General features: G+C 56.9%; 1 protein-coding gene across 1 annotated transcript in view; it reads left to right on the top strand.

Annotated features, from left to right (window-relative positions):
* The window catches only part of CACNG4 (calcium voltage-gated channel auxiliary subunit gamma 4), a 57,337-nt gene that overhangs the window by 23,356 nt on the left and 9,526 nt on the right, over positions 1 to 24,455 (top strand). Inside the window, exon 2 of the mRNA XM_030296886.1 lies at positions 22,933 to 23,016. Within this exon, the coding sequence (XP_030152746.1) occupies positions 22,933 to 23,016 (84 nt within the window). The remainder of the gene's footprint in view (positions 1 to 22,932; positions 23,017 to 24,455) is intronic.

The raw sequence follows: 24,455 nt of genomic DNA, 5'->3' as shown, positions 1-24,455 counted from the left end.
TATTAGCTTTCTAGGCTTTTCTTAACAAATCACCTACAAGCTGAGGGGCTTAGAACAACACGGATTTATGATCTCATGGTTTCCGTGGATCGGGAGTGCGGGCCAGCTGGGCTTTCTGGAACTTGGGGTTCTCTTCCAAGCTGACCGGTTGTTGGCAGAATTGGTTTCCACGTACAACGAAGCCCTGGTCTCTTGCTAGCCACCAGCCAGGGGCCTCTCGGCCCACAGTTACTTGCCACATGGCCCCCCTGGCGGTTCACAACATGGCACCGTGCATTCTTCCCCGCCAGCAGGAACATCTGACTTCTCCCCCTCCAGCCTGCCAGAGTGGGGTCTTACATAATGTGAGCTCATCATCAAATTCACAGGTTCCTCCCACACTCGAGGGGAGCACACCCGGGGGGGGCAGGGTTGGGGATTTCAGGAACCACGTTAGGATTCTGCCCACCGAGTTCCCCTGAACTTGGCTTGGGAGTCCCGGCTGTGTCCCTGACTTGGGGTGTGAGCTTGGAGAGTTTCCTTCCACACCCTTTGATTCTGAGTCTCCTCATTTATCAAGGACGGACAATAATACCAGACTCGGATGGGCTGCCCGGAGGATTAGATCAGTTAAACCGTCAGGCATGGCAGTTGCTAGGAGCCCAGTAAGTGCAGCTCCCCCCTTTCCCTTTGCAAAGCGTGGTTCAGTCACGGTGGAAAACACGGCACGGGCAGTATGCCTGGAGGCACCTGGTCCCGGAACCAGAAGGCGGAGCTGAGCTCCAGCCTCGTGTCAGGCCCCACCGTTTCCGCCGCCCGCCTCGCCTTCTCCTGAATGGTAGAATCATTGCAGCTTTGGAGGTGAAGATCCCCAAACCAAAAAAACGAAAAATGCTTCGGAAAGATCTTCCTCGGCCTACGGCGGGAGGGACGGTTCCCTCTGCCCAGAGGCCAGATCCCATAGGAAGGGTGCCCTCCTCTCCTGGTGCTGAGCTGAGCAGCAGGGGCTGTGCAGGTTGGGGGCAGATGTCGTTCACCTCGTGGGGTCGCTTGTTGGTCCACCTGGCACTTTCAGCATGTTCTGTCAGGACCCTCACAAGAATCTCATACCGGCCAGGGTGTTCTCGCTCAGACAGGGAATGCACCTCGTCTGCACCCCCCAAGTGTTAGCCCTGGCTATGACCCGTCAGCTCGAAGCACATGCTGGTGGTTCTTGTGTTGGTGAACAATCAGGAAACTGAGGACCAGGACTGGCCCTGACGTCGAAGCGTACAGAAATCAGAGGTATGGAGCACAGATCTGCAGACTGAGCTTTCTTTGCCCCTTCAGAGGAGAATTCTGGGTTGAAATTCCACTGTCTGCTCAACATTTCCAGCCTCACCTCCCGCCACGCCGGCTGGGATGCCAAGGGACCCTCCCCAGAGGGAGCCACTGCCCACCCAACTCCATCCATCCTTCAAGAGTTACCTTGGAGGTAGTCTTCCACGTGAAACCTTAACCCCATCCATCCATCCATCCATCCACTCGTTTGTTCATTCATTCATGCAACCTAGCACCGGATCTCCCAAGCACAGGGGATTATGTCAAATGAGAAAGTCCCCCCAACTACACAAAAGGGACCCGGCCCTGCCCACCACCATGCCCACCATTCTCAGACAGAGAACACAGCTTGAAGCAGCCTGCCTTCCACAGGTGGAGGGGGAGGGGGTCAGATAGGAACCACCCATGTGAGCCCCTCTGAGGCATCCCAAGGCTCCCGGAGATGTAAAGGCCATCGGTCTGGCAGGAGGCTTCTTGAAAAGGTAACAAAGTGGGAGGGGGCTACGGTGTTCCCATTTCTTTCTCTGAACAAGATCAACCCCGGGGCCTAGGACCCCTGGCCTGAGTGCGCCCCAAGGCAGACTCATCGTGATGCTTAAGAAGCTTCAGTCCCTCCCTTGCACGGCTGCTTCCTTTGCCTCATTTTGTGTGTCCTTTTTCTTTAGGGGGGCCTGTCTCATTGCACAAACTTCAGGGCCCAACAAAAACTGCATCTGTTCCTGATAGGACTGTAGACGTAAACATCACCCAAGCAGGACTTCTCAGGTAGAAGGGGTCCCTGTCTGGGGAGCACTGAGAGGCCCTTTATGAAAGAAAGTACAGGGACCCAGAATGTAACGCAGACGTCTGTGGGTAGCCCGCTTCCTCCAGCAGGTCTCCCTGAATCAAGCTGTATGGGGACAGAGACAGAGAGCTTCTGACATTGAAACAGAGCTGGTGTCTAAGGGCAGAACGGGGGATCCAGGCTAAAGCCCTTCTGCTGATCCTATAACCTCGCTCTCCCCAGGCCAGGGAGGGTGTCCCCCAGTAAGGACTGTGAGAACGTTTCCTTTCCTTACTTTATTCTCTGGCCCCCCAGACAGCTGGAAACGCACTACTCAGGCTGACCTTTCAGCCTCCAGCCGGTCATCCCGATCCATGTCAAGCAAACACAGGCCCCCCCCCCCAAACCTGGCTGCCTCTGGGCTCCCCCGAAGGAAATCCCAGAGGGAACGCCCACCTCCACCTCCAGCATGCCCACCGGGGCTTGATTGGCTGTCGGGGAGCCCGTGCCCGCCCACGGGGGGCCCTGCAGGCCACCTGCCTGGCCTCACTGACCCGGAGGAGGCCGGCTGGCTCCGGGTTGTGTGGACCCGAGGCCCGAGGCGGGGGTGGTCCAGCACCGCACCAGGGCTCGACATTTGCAGAGAGGTTCGCTCTCATTTATTAATGAGCCTTGGCAGTGGCCCTGTGAATTAGGGCTCAGTTGGAGATGTGGGCTCTGAGAGGCTGGCACAAAGGCAGCTGGAAGTAAAGCCTATGCATGTGGGGGCAGAAGGCAGCTTCTCACCCCTGCTGGGGCTGCTCTGGGCCCCTGTGACAGGTGCACACCTGTCCCTCCACCTTCTCCCCCGTCGCCGTCCCACCCACATGCCTGTCCACACACGCACAGGCTGACACATCCGGTCATTCAGGGACATTGGTGTCTTGAGTCGGGGGCTGAAGTTGGTACAGTGCTTCTCCCGGAGGGCAGACACGGAGAGAAGGCCCGCCAGGCACAGTGCCGAGGGCTCGTGCTTCACCTAATCCTCACCTCGGAGGCAGGTCCTGCGGTTATCCTGGCCGTTCGAAGCAGGGAAACGAGGCACAGAGGGGTTGAGCGGTTCACCAGATCTGAACAATCCATAACGGACTCAGCTGACCGCTAAATTGGCCCCCAAGTGGCCCAGTCCTGCTGACCGCTCAGTGGGGTGTCGTATAAGTAAAAAGCTTGCACTTTGGAACCAGATAAGTGAGTTCAAATCCTGGTCCTCTCCCCAGCTTCTTGGAGCCTCAGTCTCCTCCTCTGTAAAATGGGCACAAGCAATAAATATAAGGGCAACATGGCATGGTAGCCACACAAAGTCACTCTCCCTGCCTCCTTCCTGGAGGGTGACTGGTGGGCAGGTCTCCAGTGAAACAGTGAAACGTCCAGGGTGGGGATGGGGGTAAGGAACGGGGGGCCATGGCATTGACGTGAGGAGGGCTGGAACAATTGGCCGCCTGGATTACCCACAAATCCGTGGCCTCGTCAACGAAGGTGGAGAGAGCCACCTTGCACAGTGCGATAGACTCCGTGCAACATTCTTTATTTCTGTTTGACAAATTTCCCCTGGGCCAACTTCAATTCAGGTTTGTTCCGGTATCTAAAGGTATAAAGCCTATAACTCAGAGCCATTAGAGGTAAAATATTCAGGCCTCCACGGACACAGTGCTGGCTCCCGGCCACGGCTTGCGCCGCTGACCCAGGTCCCGGCGCCTCGATAAGCCTCCTTTTCCAGCTGTGGTTTGAAGCCCCGGAAATGCGGTCCTGAGCTGCCGTCCGCAGACAGGGAGAGGTTCTGCCGGGGAACTGGATCTCAACAGGGAGGAAAAATGGCTTACTGAATAATGAAAGCTTTGCCATCGCATGGCAGTGGCTTCCCAGGGTGCCTGAGGAAGCGCAGACTTTTTAGCTCTGGCTAAGAAAGGGGGAGGGGCGGGGGGACAAGTGTCGGAAGGGGCGGACGACAGGCTCAGACGTCGACCCTGCGAGGGCTCGTGAGCCCACACCTCCGCTTGCCGGCATCTTCTCTGGGATGGGCCGCACTTCTTCTGAAACATCACGACCGGGAATTTATGGCCGTGTGTGTGGTGTTGCAAAGGGGGTCCAGGCGGGCCTCTGGGTTTCTCCTTTCGTTGCTATCACTTCAGCCTGTTTCATGAGGCAGCAATCTTTACTTTGGTTATTAGAGTTGGGTAAAATGGAACTTGTCTGATAGCCGGTCACGCTGGGTCCCCAGCTGTGGTTCTCAGACCGTCGCCCAAGGATTCGCCTCTAGATGGGTTGTATCTGTCATATTACAATCGGCTCCCAAGATTTGTTGACTTGGGAGAGTTGATGAGAAGGAGCAACCGTTGCTAGACCTGTCGGTGCCTTGCGGCTTCGTCATTGGGCCCTCTGTGCCCTTTCTGGGAATTTTCACCCGCTGGTGGGCAAGACAGATGGGAGGGTGAAGCAGGTGTCGTCTCCACCTTTCCCGCGTGGGCGTGGAACCAGCGGGCCAGGAGAGAGCAGTGACTCCTCCTGCCCTGTCCCCAGTCCCACAGAAACCCCCTTTGGAAGAGGAAGTTCAGTGCCACTCAGCCACCATGGATCAGGCAGACTTGAGCTTGAGATTCTCAGTCCCGTGTCACCAGGTCACCCCGGCAGGTGACTTTGAGGGAGGCAGCGACAGGGATACCAGTTAAGAGAAAGGACACGCAAACCCGAACCAGGGCGGGTCATGTGGATGGAGGGGAGGGGTGGGTCTGAAGCAAGTGGCAAGACTGGCTGCTGGCTGAAATGCAGGCAGGGGAAGAAGAGGGAGGAGCCGAGGCGCCTTCCAGCGAGGACCCCCCCCAGAGGGCGGGGACAACAAGACAGGGGGAGGAGGCAGAGGGCTACCAAGGGCGGGATGAGAGTTGAAGTGTGAGCCGTGCCATCCCGGTGGGGGTGTCCACTGGGCGGTTGGCCGCTGAGTCTGGAATCGGGGAAGGTGTGGCCTGGGGAGTCACAGTCTACAGAGAGTGGGAGGTCACCGGGGGTGTAGGACAGACAGGACATGGGGGCAGACAGAAGGTGGGCACCCCGTGCAGGGGAGGGGGGAGCGGGAGGAGCCCATGGAAGAGAGTGAGAAGGACAGTCAGAGGAAAGTTGGGAGGGTGCGTGGAGTGCCCCCCCCCAGTCCCGCTGCTTGCCTCGGGCTCCGTTTCCAAGTCTGTCGCTTCCGCGGGCCGTCCACACATCCTTCTTCGCCCAGGCTCTGCCTTCCCTCCCGGCCGAGCTCTTCGGCACACAGTCCCAAGGAGACATAGCCATCGTGTTGGTCGGTCCATTTGGGTGCCCTGCGTGGTACATGCAGAAGGTGGTGAGAAGGAGGTGCTCCCGAGATGGCCCAGGTAGCTCATGGAACATTCCATCAGATGGAGTAGGATCCCCTCCGCCCCTGCGTTGCCATTGCCAGCAAGTGCCGGAACGTACTTATGGTCTGTAATGGTGGTACAGCCGGCATGGAGGCACATGGGCTCCGAAGGATGATTGCCTGGGTTCTAATCCCAGCTCTGCTGTTACGATTCGGGCAGGCCCCAGGCAAGTCCCTTAACCTCTCAGGGCCTCGGTTTGTTTCATCTGGAAAACGGAGCAGATGAGAATAGCAGCACCCACGCGAGAGGATGACAGGAGGACTAACCGAGTTAAATCATAAAGCGCTTGGGGCAGTGAGATCCTCCGTAAGCACTGGCTGCTCGTGGTGAGTGGTCACTATTGTAGCAATGGCAGTAGTTAGCGTGGGAGCAGCTGCTGACCCCAGAGGGGCCCCCCTCTGCAGACTCTGGTCCTGTGTCCCTCGCCCATCTCCGCAGACTGGCAAGAAACCAGGGCACCTGCGCACCGTTAGGATAGAGGGGCCTCCAAGTTCAGGCTGGCAGGCGGGGCGGCCTCCGCAGAGAGGGCTTTGTTCAGAGGAATTAGGGAGAGGGCCGGCCCCTCCGCCCCAACTGACTTTCAGTGGACCTGGGAAGGGATGGTGGGCGATAGATTCAGAAGCCCCTGTAGGTGGCATGGAATTGGTGATGTGCAAACACTGAGTGTCTTCCCAATCGGGTGACGAATGTGGTTCCTCGACACCTGCCTCCACCCGGCCTCGCCCTGGGCTCCGGGCGAGCAGCGAGCTGGGGCCTCTTCTCTCTCTTTGCGTCTTTTCCCAGCATTTCTCTTGCTTAATGGTGAGAAGCTGGGGTATGGCTTCCCATTGACTTTGATCCTCCCCATAAACGGTCTGCTTGACTCACGATGACGGTTGTTCTGTTCTCTTCCTCGAGGTGGGGTATGGGGGGGGGGGGTTCCTCCAACCTAGTGAGCACCTAGCTCACAGCAGCCCCGTCCCAGCCCACCAACACCCACCTCGTGGGTCCTGCTGTGCCTCGGAGGGAGGGAAGCTAACTTTTATATTGTATTATATGCTTTTTTTCTTTTCCATGCAAACGAAAGCCCCAGGCCTTAGCTCCCGACCTCCTGGAGGAAGCTGAGACTGATTGAGCCGTGCCTGGGAATGAAAGGGCCCCTGCTCTGGATGGGTGTGGGCGTGGCCTCTGGGACTGACCCGGGAGGACCAGTGAAGGCTGGGGGCCAAGTCTCCCAAGCCAGGGCTGTTTTCCAGAGGGGATCGCTGGTTAGTCTGAAGACGGATAACAATGGGGGCCCAGATTAGCCTTGGGGAATCCTTCTCTGCCCCAAGTCAGCGGCTGACCTCGAGTGAGGCTCCTGTCCCAGAGCCTGGATTCCAGCTGGCCTCCCTGCCTCCACTCTGCCCTCCAACCCTGGAGAGAGGCAGACCTCCCTCTAAAGCAACCTTATTACGTCCGATAACTGGTTGTACACTTTTCAGCTGTCCCCTGCGGCCCCCAGGCCCAACCACCCGCCATCTCCTCCCCATCACCTCCACCTCCAGCCACATACGTAAGCCTCCGTGTATCTCCCCAGACATGCCCTGACCTCCCCATGGGCCTCGGCCGTGCAGGCCCCTCTGTCTGCAGTGTCGACCCTGCCTTTCTTCTTGCTGAATCCTCCTTCAGGGCTCAGCTTCAGGGTCAGTGCCATGGGCAGCTTCCCTGACTCTGCTTCCCTGATTCTGGCTCACTCCCTGCCGTAGTCCGGCGCCCAGCCTGGCGTAGGGCGGGCTCTTGGAACGTGGGTATAGACCCGAACTGAGGAGAACTGGATGGCCGTGAATACTCAGCTTCTCTTCCGGGACCTGAGGGCCCCGCACAGGGGGGATGGAATTGACATGCTCTCTCTGGCTCCAAAGAGAATGGAAGGGACGGGGTCCAAAATTAGAGAAGCCCTTTTTGGAAAGCTGCCAGGCAGGACGTCCAGTGCTCTGGGGGTTGGGGACAAAGGGACAGGCCACCAGCTATGCCTGATTAGCCCAGGCACTCTGGTGCATCCTCACCAAGTAACCTGGAAGCACCAGGGTTCCAGCAAGTGAGGGAGAATTTCAACCTGATGCCCTGGGCCACAGGCGCCGGAGGCAGCGAGACAGGTCTTAAAAACTGGGTTTCAATCTGGCTTCTGGCTGCCCAGGATGAGCTGTTCCCCCAGCACCCAGGATACTCTGTGTGCTCCCGGGAGCCTGCCCCACAAACCTGCTCACTTGCACCATCAGAAAATGCTGGTGAGGGGCGCCTGGGTGGCTCAGTCGGTTAGGCATCCGACTTTGGCTCAGGTCATTGTCTCATGATTCGTGAGTTTGAGCCCCACGTCGGCCTCTGTGCTGACAGCTCAGAGCCTGGAACCTGCTTTGGATTCTGTGTCTCCCTCTTTCTCTGCACCACCCCCCCCCCACCCCGCCCCGCTCTCGCTCTCTCTCTCTCAAAAATAAATAAACATTTTAAAAAAGAAAAGAAAATTCTTGTGGCCTGGCAGCTGTGTGCCCTCCAGGACGCCGGCTCTCTCTGCCTCCCGTCTTTCCTCTGTCCCTTGCCCTGTTCTCAAACAGGAGAGGGAGGCAGGGTGGCACAGTGATGGGAACTCTGGTGCCAGGGTCAGATAGGAACACAGCCCTGGCTTGGCTGCTTGGGGCTCTGTTACCTCTGGCAGTTACTTGCCCTCTCAGAGCCTTGGCTTCCTCATCTGTTAAATGGGTTCATAGGAGCTCCTACTCCATAGGCTATTTCAAGGCTTTAATGAGAAAAAAATGGGAAACCCTTAGCACAGGGTTTTGCAGGGGGGGGGGGTGCTCAACTGAGGCCAGCCCTTTTCAGTCTGGAGACAACTTTGATTGCTGTAATTTGGTAACGGGGCTAGGAGACAACAGAGTCACCGAGTCAGGAAGGTTTTGTTCATTTTGAAAACTGCAATAGCATACATATACGCAGACAAGGGAGAATCCACGTGAGTCCTGACAGGAGATAAACCTGGCCCGATCCCTTCTAGTAGGGCCAACTGTCTCTTTACCACTAGAGCAGAGCTGAGTATAATAACAGCTCACATGTTTTAAACACTTACAGTGTTCCTGGCACAGTTTGAAGACTGCATTAACTTGTTTACTCCCCCCGACAGCTCTCTGAAGATGTCCCCATTTATGATCCCCTTTCACAGATGGTAACAATGAGGCACAGGGAAGCGAATGTGCACCCAGAATCACGCAGCGGTGTGACAGAGCCAGGACTAAAACCCAAGCCGAAGGATTTCATAACCTACCGTCTCTGTGGTATCTGGTCACAAGATGATCAACAGTAGGGCATGGAAGGGGCGCCTGGGTGGCTCGGTCCGTTAAGTGTCCGACTTCAGCTCAGGTCCTGATCTCACGCTCCGTGGGTTCAAGCCCTGCGTCGGGCTCCGTGCTGACAGTGCGGAGCCTGGAGCCTGCTTGGGATTCTGTGTCTCCCTCTCTCGCTGCCCCTCTCCCGTTCGTGCTCTGTCTCTGCTGCTCAAAAAGAAAGAAATGCTAAAAATTTTTAGAAAGCATTAGCAGCGCATGGAGCACTACGTTGAGAAGAATGTCGACTGTGATCAGGGGAGAAAAGTACTGTGATTGATTAGCAATGCCTGCGATGGACTTGAGAAGGGAGGACCCAGCTCTGTGCGGGCCACCTCCTCATCACGAGCCCTGGCATCGTTGACTGGGAAGGATCATTCTGTGATGCAGGGGCTGCCCTGCACATCATAACATGCCTAGTCACCTCCCTGACCTCCTGGAAACTACCCGCCAGTTTCCAGTGGCACTGAGCTCCCCCAAATTACAACAATCAAAGCTGTCTCCAGACATGGTCCCCTGGGGGGCAGAGTCACTCCTGGTTGAGAACCTTTGCATTACAGCAGGCAGCGGGGGATGAGCAAAAGAGCACCGAATTCAGAGTCAAGAGAACAGAGTTCTAGGCTTGCCCATCACCAACCAGCCCATCACCATAGCAACAGCCCTTTGCCTCCTCAGGTTTCAGGTTCTTAATATGTCCAGTGTATGGGATGAAGTAGATGGTCCGAACGATCCCTTCTAGAAGTTTATGATTCCCCGCTCTGATTCTCCTTCCCTCTCCCAGGCCCTTCAATTAAAACCCTCAGGTTATTGGAGCATAACTTTCCAGAAATCTGCAGAGGCAAACCAACGGAAAGGCCTGGAATCTGCAGAGAGCTGTTTCACCCCCCTTGGAGCTCCGTATTTGCTCCTCATTAAAAGAAAGAAAGAAAGAAAGAAAGAAAGAAAGAAAGAAAGAAAGAAAGAAAAAACAAACCCTGAACCTCGGGACTGAGATTTCATCCAGGCAGCAGTTACGAAGCAGATACGAGTAGAAAAATCACAGAGACAATAACTGAACCCCTTACTTCCCTGTGTTAGGAGAGAAAACGAGCTATTGGTTGGGGAAATCTCCCTGCCCTGTTCAATTATGAATCTCGGCAGGAAGCCTGGAAAATCCCGGCCCGCCCTGGAGCGAAGGGTTGGAGGAGGCGTGAGGCTGGCGCTTGGGTTCTTGAAGAACTCACCAAGTGACGGGAGAGATTCGGGATGGCGCGTGAGGGAGGCCAGGCTCCCATTTCCTGCCAGAGGGCCAGGGTGCGGGGGCAGGTGGAGCCTGGGGGCCCAAGAGCCATCTCTGGGGTCCTCAAAAAAGGCTTATGGGGGAGGAGACTTTGCCCAAGGGCTTGGTTTATTGGCCACCAGTAGGTAGGAGGAGACACCACCATTTATGGGGAACCTTCTGCCTGGTGGCCTCACGTGGTCTCCTTTCCTTATTCCTCATGGCAACTGTGTGAGGTCCATTTTCCCTGCTTTATAGGTGAGGAAACAGGGATGCTGTGTAATTAACTGGGCTGATGAGGGTTCTCCCAGGGGACTGAGGCCTCGAGAGGGGGAAGTTCACAGGACACACGACTTCCACCTGGCAGCATGGGGCCCGGCCTTCGGCATTCCTGTCCGCCGACGCGTGTCCCTCCTGTCCCCTGGGCTCTCTGGTCTCCCAGGAGCCTGCGCTCCTTTTCGTGTCTTGCCAAAGCATTGCACGCTTACCCAGAAGAATGAAGAATGACCGGCCCCCGGAGCCCACAAAAACTGGGTTGGAATCTCTTTCCCCCGATGAAGGCGCCGTTGGCTGGGGGTTGGGATTCTCTTGGTTGCAGCCACAGAAACCAACTTCTTCCGGCTGCCTCCCCAAAGAGGACTTTATTGGATGTAGAGGGTCCAAGGGATTGAGGCGGTTTAACAGCAGGCCACTGAGGACACCCTGTTCGTGAGCTCCCCAAGGTCCCTTGGCCCCTGGGTCTCCTCTGCTTTTGATCCCAAATCCAGACTCTCAAAAGAGCTTCTCACTGGTCCGGCTCTTGGGCCAACTGTGTGCCCAGGATTTCCGGCCGGGGACAGAGCCATCCAGCGTGGCCACCGGGGAGAACTCTGTGTGAGGGACCCATCCCAGAGAAAGACACCCTCCACAGGTACTCTCCGGAGGTACATCACAGCCTCGGGATGGGCTCAGCGCCAGGCACGTGGCCCGCCCTTCCTGTCCCCATCCTCCCCCACCCCGAGTCACTGCCCAGCTGTGCAAGCCCCAAGATCCTTAGAATCCAGGTCTAAAGAGCGGCCTCAGTTTACCAGAGTAACTTTGCTCTCCGGGTCCCTGGTTTACAGAGACGGGGTGTGAGGGCAGTGGGAACCCCACTGCCTGGGGGAAGGAGCGTGACGCGGAGCCCAGCAGGCACTGAACGGGAGTCTCGCCCCGTCGAAACAGGTGCCGTCTTCCTTCCGTTGCCGACGACCAGATGCGCCACCGGCCCCGCTTCCACACCCTGCTCCTCCAGGGAGACACCCTTTTGGACCTCGCAGCTCACCTCGCCTGTGAGATGGAGGAGGAAGAAGCGTCTTGGAGACAGAGCCCCACGCCCCCGCCCCTGCCCCCGCCATCTGGTTACGCAGATGAGAGCCGAGGGAGGAGGCCCGTCCGGGTCCAAGTTGCCGTGCAAGCCGTTCTTCTCCGTCGGAACCCGTCACCCCTCGACGTGGCTCTCTCCTTGTGGCCCACGGTGGGCGAGGGGCGAGGCAGGCGGAGGCCCGGGTCCCCCAACGGCCTCCCCGCCTCAGGCTCCTGACAGCTGCAGAAAGCTGCGAGTTGGGGCCAGAGTTTAAATGCGTCCCTCCTCACAAGGCGTCAGTGTGAGGGGAGCATGAAGGGGAGCCTGTTAACCCCGGGGGAGCGGAGCCTGCGCTCCCCCAGCAGCTGGGCCCCCGTGGGAGGCACAGGAGACCCCCCTAAGGGGCCCCTGGGCCGGGGCGCGAGCCTAACAGGTCACCGTCCAGCCAGCCAGGTGGGAAATAAGATCGCAGAGCCCCCGGGGACCCGGGCTCCCCGAATTAGTCAGGAGGAGGCCTGCTCCAGCTGCAGGAAAGCTCCCAGGGCTGCCTCGGCGCCCACGGCGTGAGACCCAGTCCCCTCACGGGGTGATGCAGACACCTCCATGACTGGAGCCCCGCCTACCCTTTTCAGCCTCAGTTTCCCCTCACCATGTGCGCTTTCTTCCAGAAGCTCACTCCCCAGAGCTGTCCCAGACACCCCATCCAGCACGTCTGTTTAATCCTTTGAAACTCCATGAACCGCCCACCCCCCTCCCCAACTTCCCTCATAGCACATGTCACCGGCTCGCTTGCTTTCGGGTGATGTATGCACTCACCTCCCCGACTGGGCTGTAAGTTCTTGCCAGCAGGAGCCACGTCTTTGGGCTCCCACGGGGCCTGGCCTCAATCCACGAATACTGAGTTAAAGGATGGGCAAAGGGTCGAATGGACGGACCAGGTCTCCGTCAAAGGAAAGATCCCGAACGGATCCTGTAGGCGCAAGGAGGCACCCGCGATGACTCTGAGCTAAGGCTGTGGAAAGAAGGAAGAGCGTGTGTGAAATGTGCCCCAGGCACTGGTGGCAGCTGTCATGATGCCCAAAGAGACTGCCCAGGCTCTGAATCCCAAGCACTTGGCCGTGGAGAGGACACGGAAGGCTCGGGTCCGGTCTGAAGACAACCCCGAGAAACTATATATTCGCCCTCAACATCACCAGGATGTATCCTTCTCAAAGTGCTTTGGCCCACGTGGGTCTCATCGGGCCTCACTCTGGCTTTGAAAGATCATAAAAGTATTTCTCCAGTTTCCGGATCAGGAAAAGCTTTCCCGACATCCACTCGGCAGCCCAGGTCAGGTCCTCGATGAAGCGCTCTCTGGACTCCTCGTTCAGACCTCTCCCCTCAGTCGTAACTGCCGACGTTAACTGGAAAGCTCCGGGATGGCAGAGGTCACATCTACCTTGTTCTCTTCTTGTACTGCTGTTGCAGCGACCGAAACCCACCCGAACGGGTAGTGCCTTAAACATGATCGAGGTGTATTTGTCGCTCATGTCACAGTTCAAAGTGGACAGTCCTCTTAGCTTTCCTCCACAATCGGGTTCGGGGACTCGAGCCCTTTCCGACGCGTGGAGCCACGCGTGACTGGTGGGGGAGGGGGTATGGAGATGGAGGGCTGCACCCACTTCTCCAGAGATTTGTCCAGAAAGGGCACACGCATCACCTCCGCTCACACCCCATTCACCGGCTCGGTCACGCGGCCGCATCTGACTGCAAAGGACGCCGAGGAAGACGGGGCGGCCCTGCATCCGCTAAAAAGAGGACGTGAGTTTTCTGGCGAGCAGACACTCCTGCTTCCGAGGGTCCAGCACCCAGCACGTAGCAGGTGCTCACTAAACACAAGCTGGATGAAGAAACGGAAGGTCATGGTGGCTTAAGGGGGTCTCATGGAGAGCCACTCACAAGCTGGGGGGCGGGGGCACCCCCAGGAAAGTCCAGTCCAGCCCACGCTGCCTCTTCAAGCGTGCAGTTGCTCTCCGGGAGCCCATAAAGTGGTTTCCCAACAGCCCGCCTCGCTGCAGCTGGAGAGAGGCCAATGCGTGGGAGGACACCAGAGCGTGCCAAGTGGGAAATCACAGCCATCGGGAGGGTTCTCTGGAGACACAGTCGTGGAGGTGGAAGAAATCAGGAGAGAAGTTTGGGGGGGGGAGCGGATCAAGGGAGCCGGAGGTGGGGAAAGTGAGGAGCTTGCGGGAGAGAATTCAGATTCCGATGTGGAAGTCCTACCCCCAGTACATCAGACCTTATTTGGAGGTAGGGTCTTTACAGAGATAATCAAGTTAAAATGGGGTCACGAGCATAGGCCCTAAACCGTATGGCTGCCATATTTATGAAATTTGGGGCGCCTGGGCGGTTCTGTCGGTGAAGCGTCCGACTTCAGCTCAGATCATGATCTCATGAATCGTGGGTTCAAGCCCCGCGTCGGGCTCCGTGCTGACAGCTCAGAGCCTGGAGCCTGCTTCGGATTCCGTGTCTCCCTCTCTCTCTGTGCCCCTCTCCCCCCCCAAAAATAAACAAACATTAAAAGCCTTTTTTTTTTTTTTTTTTAAGAAAAGGGTAAATTTGGAGACAGACTTGCACACGGAAAAGACTGTGTGAAGCTGAAGGCAGAAATCAAGGTGATGCCTCTCCCGGCTGATAACTGCCAAGATGGCTGCCAACCGCTGACGCTAGGGGGGGACCCAGAATGGATTTCCCTCAGAGCCCTCTCCTACCTTGGCCTTCTGGCTTCCAGCACTGAGAGACAGTGAATTTCTGTTGGTCGGGCCCCCCAGCCTGCGGTACTCTGTTACAGCAGCCCCGGGAATGGGAACACACTGCCCTTCCAAGCTGGCATGATGGTGCCCAAGTCACTTCCGGCCGGACCTCTGGTCCCTCCCTCATCTGCACACACATCAAAGGACGGGAAACAGGGCCTCCCCAAATGAAGTGCACTGCTTGCATTGCCCTATGCAGCCTCCTTTCTCCACCCCTCGCCACCCTCAGCCCATGCACCTCCCTTCCGGAGTGGCTGTTGCCCACGAGGGGTCACCCGCCTGGGGACCGTGCAGTAAAGCCCCATCTCCTCAGCTTTTCCCGCGAGACCCCCACACCCAGTTCCGGCCTCTTCTGCCTCCGCCTCCCCCACTGCTGCTTGCCACCCAGACCACACCGTCCGAGGTTCCAGAACCTAAGGCTGGCCTCCCTGCACCCCTTTGCCCCTCTCTGTGCCTTTGGCTTGTGCTGTTCACCAAAGTGTCTCCTGTGTACATATCAGTGCACCTCAAAAATCCTAGCCTTGGGGCGTCTGGGTGGCTCAGTCGGTTGAGCGACCGACTCTGGATTTTGGCTCAGGTCATGATCCCAGGGTTGTGGGATCGACGAGCCCCAAGCGAGGCTCAGTGCTGAGCGTGGAGCCTGCTTTAGACTCTCTCTCTCTCCCTCTCTCTCTCAAATAAAAAAATCCCCCAAATCCCAGCCTTAACCAAGCTCTGCCCCCCGCTACCACCATCCTGACTGGTCTAGGGCCCTGGGTTACCCTGCCTCCAGCCCGAGCGCCCCACCCTCCGGCCTCAAGTATCAGCCGGTGCCTTTCGCCCCAAAGTCTAGGAAAACAAGTTGTCTTGCCACCAGAGGGGGATGGGGACCCGCACTTTCACATCATGCTCCAACCAACCAGAACTAGTTGTAGCTCTGAGGACATACCGCTTCCTGCCTCCAGAGTGAGGGAGGCAAGGACATGGACCCTGAAGCCGGGCGGCCCTGGTTCGAATCCCAGCTAGGACACTTAGTAGCAAATGGTCTTATCCTCTCTACCTCGCGGGGTCACTCTGACGATGGACTGAGTTAATAAACGACAGGTACTTGAGTTAGTGCCTGGCACCTGATCGGGGTTAAGTAAATCCTTGCTGCTATTCTTTAAAAAAGGATAATACTCCTTTTTTATCCGTGAGGATAATACTCTGCCCGACCTCCCCGCCCATCAGCCTGGCCAAAGCCTTGCCTCCCCTCCGCTCTCCACTCCCTTCCCGAGGTCCTGGGTCCTTTCCGGAATGGCCTGTATCCTCCTGGAAACATACAGCATTTCCGTCCTACAAGCTGCTCCCGCCCCTTCCCACGGGAATTGGGGTCTGGGCTGGGGGCAGCTTGACCCAGGAAGGCGGGGGCGGCGGGGATGAGGGTGCCGTGCCATCCTGTGTCGGAGCAGCCCTGCAGGGACATCTAGGACCCCGCACTCGACCCCCCGACCCCAGCTTTGAGCCCAGCCATAACTTCAGGACAGAAGCCTACAATCTAAGCGCCTCTGATCCCCTCCCCGTGCCTTCCAGCCCATTGCCACCGCCCGAAACGATACTGCTGGTCATTTCTCTTCTTGTGTCGTCGGTGCCCCAGGACCTTGCTCCGTGAGGGCGAGGACGTTGCCTCACTGAGACCTTGTGGCTCAGTGAACTCGTCCGGCACAACAGCGTCCTCGGTGAAAATACCGTTGGGGGACGAGTGGTGCAGAAAAAGCCCCACTCGGCACCCCCGTCCGCGTGCCCCTTGTGCTGGATGTTCACAGCCCTCCTGTCGTTGGGCCCAAAGGGGCCTGGCCGTGTCAGGCCACCTTCCCGCCTCCCCGCCGTCCCTGCCGAGCCAGAGCGGCCGTTTCCACGGCCTGGAGACCCCATCGCCTGTGGCTTGGGCGTCAGGACACCACTTCCCTGAAGCCCACCCCGCCTTCTTGGTTGCCGTGGGGCTGCCCGTCCTCATCTGTCCCGGGGCGACAGACCAGCGGCCCACACTGCATCAGAAGTGCCTCCCGCGCTTGCTGAGGGGTCTTGGAAAGGGAGCGGCAGGGATGCGACGCCAAGGAGGTGGATTCCAGGGGCCGCCGCTCTGCCTCGTGCACACCAGGCCTTGTCTTTAAAAGGGAGCAAAGAAGACTCACCAGCTGAGGCCGAATGCTTGGTGGCTCGGAACTGGGCATCTGCAGTGAGGCTGGCCTTCCAACATCGCTCAGCCTCTTCCTGCCTTCTTCAAAGCAGCGACGTGGCGAAGACGAAATGGGCTGACGCACAGAACGCGCTCAGCACTGGAACGTCTTCCTCCTTGCCTGAGCCCAGGGCTTGCGTGCTGGCGGTGCACCTTGGGCGACGGTCCTAGGGAGAGGGCACGGGGGACGGCTGGGGAGGGCGGGACGGACACAGAGGGACAGCCGGTGCCCGGGGCGTTCCTGAGCTGACCGTCACTCGGCCGGGTCCTGCGGGGCGCCGCCCCAGAAAGCAGGTGGGACGGACCCCAAGGACGGGAGACGGGCACATCCGTCCGCCAGCTCCCATCTTCCTGCTCCCAGGTTACCCTGGGCGGGGGGCTCACCCCTCGATCTTCCAGCTCTCCGTGGGGGCGTGCAGTGCAGCTCCCCCCACAGGCAGCCGACCCAGGGCCCAGGGCGAAAAGCAAGGAATAACCGGTGCGGCTGAATCGAGGTGCCAGCAGGAGACGCCTGCCCAGAGCTGGTCCCTGCCTCCATGAGTGGCCGGAGTCAGAGACGGGCGGACAAGTGGGGGGTGGGGCAAAGGGTGTCTGTGCTCTCAACAGGTGTCCGTGGCTGCTTCGAGCGTTGGCGACGATCGGATGAAGTCAGACTTCTGGAAAATGCTTTGCAAGCGATCAAGGAGCACGCGAATGATCAGTGGCGCCCTCTACCATTCTTTTGTCCGGGATTCCCCTAATTACAAGAGGCCTCTGGAGTGGCCCGTGACGGAGGCTTATGTCAGATGCTAGCATTCCTGAAATGACTCGTGGTGACCTACGCCTCCTGCGTTGCCTGGGACTTTCTGCGGTTTCAGCGCCGAGAGTCCCCAAGTCGTGGGGGCCGGTCACCCTCGCTGCAGAGGGGGGCACACCCTGGAAGGAGGGCAGTGGGGATACTCACCGGTGAGAGGCGACAATGCCTCTCGCGCCATGCCCACCCCCACGGCTCCCACCCCGCTCAACCCGCTGCCACGTCTGAGCGGATCTGTGGCCAGTTCAGGAGGGCTGTTACGTTTTCGCTAAGAATCAAAGATTCCATTTTTTTTCCTCCCTTCAATAAGCCCTGATGGTTCATCCTCAGACATCGTAGGAAACTCGGGGGGCGGAGGGGGGGTGGGACGTAAAGAAGCTAGCTTTAATTCACACGTAACCCTATCACCCAGAAATAAAACCCTGGACGTTTTAAGCATATTTCTTACCAGATGTTTCCTATGCCTTTAGAAATACCTCTCACAAAAGTGGTTTATGATGCCCGTAGACAAAGGGCTATGTTAACATATGCACACACCCCCATATCTTTTCTACACAAAGGAGTCCTAGGATCTCAGAGCAGGAGGGCCTCCCTCCAGCCCAATTCCTGAGTGTTACAGATGAAGAAATAACTGGGGCCACGTGACTAACAAAGCCTCTTCACCCCAGTGGTTTTCCTGACCCTCAGGAGGGAGAGGGCCACCGTGTCTCTGGGAGAACAGGCCGGCGACCCCAGGAGTGGCTCGGGATTCCTGCAATGTGGCCCATTCAGGACGTCATAATTAACCACCGTAAATATCACTTAATAGCTAACATGGCAAACAGCCTGCTCACAGGGAGAGAACGCACGTGAAGTGGACTGGAAATGACTTTCTCTCTTCCCTCTCACATCAGCCATTAATTTTCTTCCTATCAGATGCCTTGGGCCAACACAAACAAAACTAAACTTGACAGGGATAAATGTGAAGTCCTTAGGAATAGACACTCCACTCAAGAAAAAACAGGTTGGGGGAACGTGAGTCAGTTCTTGAGGAAAAACTCCTGGGAGCCTGAGCCGACACCAGGTCCCATCAACAGAAGCATGGAGTCCAGAAGAGAGGAGGGGACAGCTCCACCGTGCTCTGAAACATTGGGCTTGGTGATGGGAGCTGTGCTTCTGGGCATCCAGAGTTGGAAGCTGACCCAGGCTAGAGAAGACATCACTGGAGACATCAGTGAAGACACGATTGAAGGAACTGAAGATGTTGGATGTGGAGAAGACGTTCATTCAGGGAAAATAACCCAAATTCTTGACTCTGGGGAAGGGAGCAATCTCTTTCACTGTCCGCGTACCAAAGACAGGCGGTGCCTTCTTCTCCACAGCCCCCCTTCTTTAGACCGGGGGTGGGGTCAAGCTTCCTTGGTAGGGCTGGTAGGGCATCCCTTGTCCTCAGCTTTGGGCCTCACCTGCCCATCCCGGGCAGCTGGCAAGTAGTTTCGCTTCCATCCGGTAGGACACAATTCTTCCCTTCAGTGATTTGAGGGGCCAGTGGATGGAGTTTTATGGAGGCAGGTGGTCTTTCAGGAACTTCAACACTAAAGCTGTTGAAAAATGGAATGCCCTGGCAGGGCGCCTGGGTGGCTCAGTCGGTTAAGCATCCTACTTCGGCTCAGGTCATGATCTTGTGGTCTGTGAGTTCGAGCCTCATGTCGGGTTCTGTGCTGACAGCTCGGAGCCTGGAGCCTGCCTCCGATTCTGTGTCTCCCTCTCTCTCTGCCCCTCCCCCCTCGAATAAATAAACATTACAAATTTTTTTTTTTTTAAATAAGGTCGACATGGGGCGCCTGGGTGGCTCAGTCGGTTGAGCGTCCGACTTCGGCTCAGGTCACGATCTCACGGTCCGTGAGTTCGAGCCCCGCGTCGGGCTCTGGGCTGATGGCTCGGAGCCTGGAGCCTGCTTCTGATTCTGTGTCTCTCTCTCTCTCTGTCCCTCCCCCGTTCATGCTCTGTCTCTCTCTGTCTCAAAAATAAATAAAAACGTTAAAAAAATTAAAAAATAAAATAAAATAAGGTCGACAGTCGCTGCGTTCAGGGCCCCCCTCCCCCGGATTCAGTGTGACCTCATCTTAACTTGATTACATCTTCAAGACCCTGTTTCTAACTAAAGGCACATTCACAGGTACCAGTGGTTAGTATTTCAACACATCCTTCGGGGTAGGGTGGGATATAATTCAACCACAGTGATGCCCATGCCTTCAGCGTGTGCATAAGAGCTGGGTGTGGAAGGAAGGGAGGAGAGAAGAAAGGAAGGGGAAGGAGTTTATTAGTAGAAGAGTGAGACTTGCATGCATGTATTCAATGTATCTCCGAGCACAGTTGTATGTACATGTGATCGACAGCGTGTGCAAACAGCCCCAAGAAAGGGATTGCACGGTATAGCTGAACTGATACTCCGTTACTATGGATGGCTATGCAGCCACTAAAAAGAATATGTCTTAAATAACAGGCAATATGTGGGGCTACTGCTTACAATTTCTATCCAATGCAAAATATCCCTCCTAAATGTAGAGTTTGATTTCAGCAAAATTGAAGGGACATTTGGAGCCAGGGCATCTGTATGCAAGCTAACAGTTCAAAACCCGAGTTTTGCTTTCCGATGGAATATATAAATATATTTCTTGCCTCATTTCTGCCAAAGCATATTTTTCTTCCACATTATCAGTGTTGGAGCAAGCTTTATTTCCCTAGGCTCTTTAGTATTTCTCTCTAGGGTTTTCAGCAACTGTTGGATGAGTATCAATTTATTTTTTTTTCATGAAAAATAGACAGAAGTTCGGGCACCTGGGCGGCTCAGCCTAGCATCCAACTTCAGCTCAGGTCATGATCTTGTGGTTGGTGGGTTTGAGCCCCGCATCGGGCTCTGTGCTGACAGCTCGGAGCCCAGAACCTGCTTCAGATTCTGGGTGTCCCTCTCTATCTCTGCCTCTCCCCGGCTTGTGCTGTGTCTCTCATAAATAAACATTAAAAATTTTTTTTTAATACACAAAAGTTTTTTTTTTTTAAGTCCAATCTATAGGCTCTGACCTGGAAAGATTTTTGTATGTGTTGTTAAATGAAAAAAGCAGGTTATGGAGTGAAGGGTGGTGATATTTTCTGTTCAAAAAATAGGGATAGAGCCACCCTTAAAATCCATTTATCGGTCCCTTATAAAACTAACCTCAGCAATTGTACCCCTGGGCATTTATCCCAGAGAAGTGAAAATGTTAGGTTCACCCCAAAACGTGTAGGTGAATGTTCATAGCAACATTCTTAGAAATAGCTGAACATCACAGGCAGAATCACTAGTAACAATCAGATGTCACAAACTGTGGTACATCCATGCTGCGCAATATTGCTGCTCAATAAAAAGAAACAAACCGTGGGGGCACCTGGTAGCTCAGTCGGTTAAGCATCTGACTCTTGGTTTCGGCTCAGGTCGTGATTTCACAGTTGGTGAGTAGGAGCCCCCCGGCTCTGTGCCGAGAAGGAGAAGCCTGCTTGAGACTCTCCCTCTCTCTCTGCCCCTCCCCCTCTCACTTGCACACTCTCTCACAAGCTCGCTCTCTCTCTCTCTCTCTCTCAAAATAAAAAAATAAACTTAGAAAAGCGGGGAGAGCCTCACATACGTGTACGCGAGTAGGTGTGCGCACGGGAAGGTGTGGGAAGATACCCAGCAGACTGGTTGGCCTCTGGAAAGCGAGTCTGGAAAGAGATGATTTAATTAACCTTTTCGCGTCAGCCTCTCCAGTATTTGACTTGTTCCAACAGGCGTGTGTGTGACTTGGTAAATTTGTTCAGACCCACAAGGTAGCCCCCAAACGGTGTGTGGGGAGAGGGAGAAGGCGTCAAGAGCTCCGCCTGGCCCGCAGCCATGCCTGGAAAACCCTTGCTCTGTATTTCCACGAACGTCTGGAATCGGGATCGAGGGGAGAGCGTGACTGGCCCACTCTGGCCTCCGTGTGTCCCGCTTCCTGGCCACCCTGACACCACCAGCCTACCGTCGTGCTTTTTCCTGCCCCTCACAGCCTCTCGTGGCTCTCCACCAACCCCGGGCACTCAGGGAAGAGAGCAGGGGCGGGGGGTGACCTCTGGGTCCAGCACTGGCGAACCTTCCCTGAGCCGTCACCAGGGGCCAAGAATCATCTGAGTGCCTTTCAAGCATTGCCTCTTGCGATTCTCCCTAGAGCCCCAGGAGAGGAAGCCTGTGGTTGTACCCATTCTACAGATGAGGAGATGAGGTCGTTCTTGCTCGGCCTGGCACAGAGAACATCGTCGAAGCGTACCCCACTGGGGGCGTCACCATCCCCTGACCAAACCCGGCCCTCCCACCGATGGCCCTCGAGGCCCGCGGGCCTTCAGGAGGCAGGGGTGTTCACCCGGCACCCCTGCCCTCTGGAGGCGGCAGCTTAAGGAAATCGACAGAGGGGAACGTCTGGCCCGTTAACCGGCCAACGGGTGGGAGGGCCGTGTCCCCTGAGCCCTCTCGATCGGAAGTATGGAGAGACGGATGCCAGTCGGGTGCAGGCCCTGCTTCTGACATTGTGCTTCCAACCGGGAGGTCAGGCTGGGCTGCGGGAGGCCAGCAGGACGCTTGGCAACAGCTGCAGAGCAAGAATTGGCCCCAGTTGGAAACAGCCCCAACCCCGGCCACACAGTGTCGTCAAGAGGAGCTCCTGGCCGGAGCGGAGAGGCCGAACCGGGCACGAGGGGGTTGGCCTGCGGGGCGGGGCCTGGCGCCCTGTGTGCCCCGCTCTCCGCCCGCGTCCGCTTCTGTGCTGGGCGCCCCCAGGCTGCAGGGGAGCAGCTGCTAGGAGAGCTGGACGATAGCTTCTGGAAGGGACGACCGGCTTCTCCTCCCGCAGTTACGAAAGTACCCGGGACGTCCTGCCTCCCACTCTGCGGAGGCTACTTCTCAGAGTAGGGAAGGGAAACCAGGCAGGGGGGTGGTCCTGGCCTTTCTGGAAGTTTCTCTGGCTGCAGGTTCTCTTCCCTCCATCACCTTGAGTGAGTCAGCTCGGGTCATGATCTCGCGGTTTGTGGGTTCGAGCCCCGCGTTGGGCTCTGCGCGGACAGCTTCGGATTCTGTGTCTCCCTCTCTCTCTGCCCCTCCCCAGTTCTCTCTCTCTCTCTCTCTCAAAAATAAATAAACATTAAAAAAAATTAAAAAGAGGGAGAAAGGGGAAGGACACAGACACCATGGTGGCAGATTTCAACCCAACTCCCCTGACCCAGACCCATACCTGCCGCCACACGGCCCCCAGCCCCGCCCCCTCTACAGGGCCTTCTGAGTGCAGCCACCAAACTTCCCGCCGCTCCCCAGGCTCTGACCCCAGCCCTGCCTTTTCTCGGCTTCCTCCTCTCCCTGGAAGTCCCCTCCACCTGTTCCCAGGGGCAAATTCTTTGTCATCTCTCAAGATGGCTCTGCAGTCGCCTTGGACAGCATGTCCTGCTTGATGCCCCTTGTCCCTGCTTGGTGACTGATGGTGTGCCTATCACTCTTACACACGGTCACACACAGACCACGGTCACCTTTGGGGCACGCCGCCCTCCATCTGGTGCTTCTCTGTGTGCCCATCCCCGCGCCAGACCAGGGAGGCCAGAGCGGGGATTTCTCCTCTCTCCGTGCCCAGGGCCCGCACAGAGCCTGGCGCACATGCGGCATGTGGGGCTGGAGTCGATGGATACGTGAGCGCACGGAACACTTAGAATGTTCTTTTCCTCTCGTTGTCTCCAGGGATCTATAAAGGCCACTGCTTCCGGATCAATCACTTCCCAGAGGACAATGATTACGACCACGACAGCTCGGAGTATCTCCTCCGTAAGTGCCAAGCATCTTTCGCTTTCCTTGTATGTGTGGGAGGCAGGGGGGCAGCTGCAGGAAAGACGGGCCCCGTGAGGGCGAAGGGGTGCTGTTCTCTTGATGCTCTTTCTCTCCCTTTCTGATTCAGAATTGTTAGTTTGGAGGATGGACTTGTGTCCAACGCTGCCATGGCATGCTGGATATCCCAGTGGGGTTACTTGGTGCCCAGGCCAATGCCTGGGGAGACTGAGGCCCAGCCAGAGCAGGTGACAGTGTGGGCGCTCTGCTTGCCAGGACTGCTGGTCACGGCGAGCTGCAGAGTCGCTGGTTGCTGCCATGGGGCCTGGCGCAAGGAGGTTAAAGACACAGGCCTGCCCAGGCCAAGCGTCCCTAGGGGGTTGTGATACCCCCCCCCCCCAAGTACGTTGCCCTCCCGGCCCTGGACCTGCCCACCCCACCCCCCACGTACCCAGCATTCTGTTCTTGAAAAATCAGACGGTCCGGTGGGGAGCCACCGCCTCTGCGCCTGTCCTGTGATTGGGTTGACCCCCAGACTGGAAGTCACAGCATATACTGGACAAGGACAAACCCGTCCCACACGGGAAGTCCAGATCTCATCCCTGGGCCTGTGAACACCACCCTGGGAGAAAGGAGGGGGCCACAGCCACAGAAGGTGCCTGGAAATGAAAGGACAGCACCCCTTGAAGCCGTTTCCCCCTTTCCCATGAGTCAGAACACGCACACAGCTGCTCATGGCGTCACCCTCGGGGCCCGGGGCCCGGCTTCATTGATGGAGAATCGACAGCAGCGTCCTCAGAGGGAGCGCAATTCACTCTGCACCTGCTTGTGGACCGTTTTCTTCTAAGAGGAAGGATTTGGGTTGTGAGTCGTCTGGTCAAACAGTACAGCGTGTGGTTCCCGTGGAGCCTGGGGAAGTGTCAGGAGGCTCTGGCCAGACCCAGAACCTGAACAAATTTGGCCAGCTCTGCCTCCCTCACCTTCTCTTCTTCCTCCTGCCTCTCCTTCCTTTCTGCTTTCTGGGGCCAACGCTGAAGCAAGCAAATGAGATTCCGTAGGGCCACCGCAAATGGCCGTGCGGCTTACGCACACACTCGCCTATACCGTGGTATAAACGACACCCTTCGAGTTGTACAGTGCGCGGCCTGCACAGCCATCTGGGGTGACCCCTGGTGCTCAGCCCAGCTGGGATGGCTCATGAGCATCGGCCCGGAGGTCAGATGATGTAGCTTTCTGGGGTTCCAGCAGGAAGCAGACGGCATGCTCAGATGCGGTGAACGAAGGGTGTCTAGTGAAGGACTATTTACAAAGTGAGGTCAGGGTTAAGGAAAGCTTGCAGGGGGTGGGGAGAGCAGCAGGGCTAGTGGCCACAGGAGCCCTTGCACTCCGGGGCCTGAGCAGGTGAGGAGAGCAGGCATGGGAGTCTGGAGAAGGGAAGC

This window comes from Lynx canadensis, chromosome E1, assembly GCF_007474595.2.
Source record: "Lynx canadensis isolate LIC74 chromosome E1, mLynCan4.pri.v2, whole genome shotgun sequence".
NCBI lineage: Eukaryota > Metazoa > Chordata > Mammalia > Carnivora > Felidae > Lynx > Lynx canadensis.
Note: the sequence above shows the minus strand (reverse complement) of the source record. Positions and strands in the feature narration are given on the sequence as shown.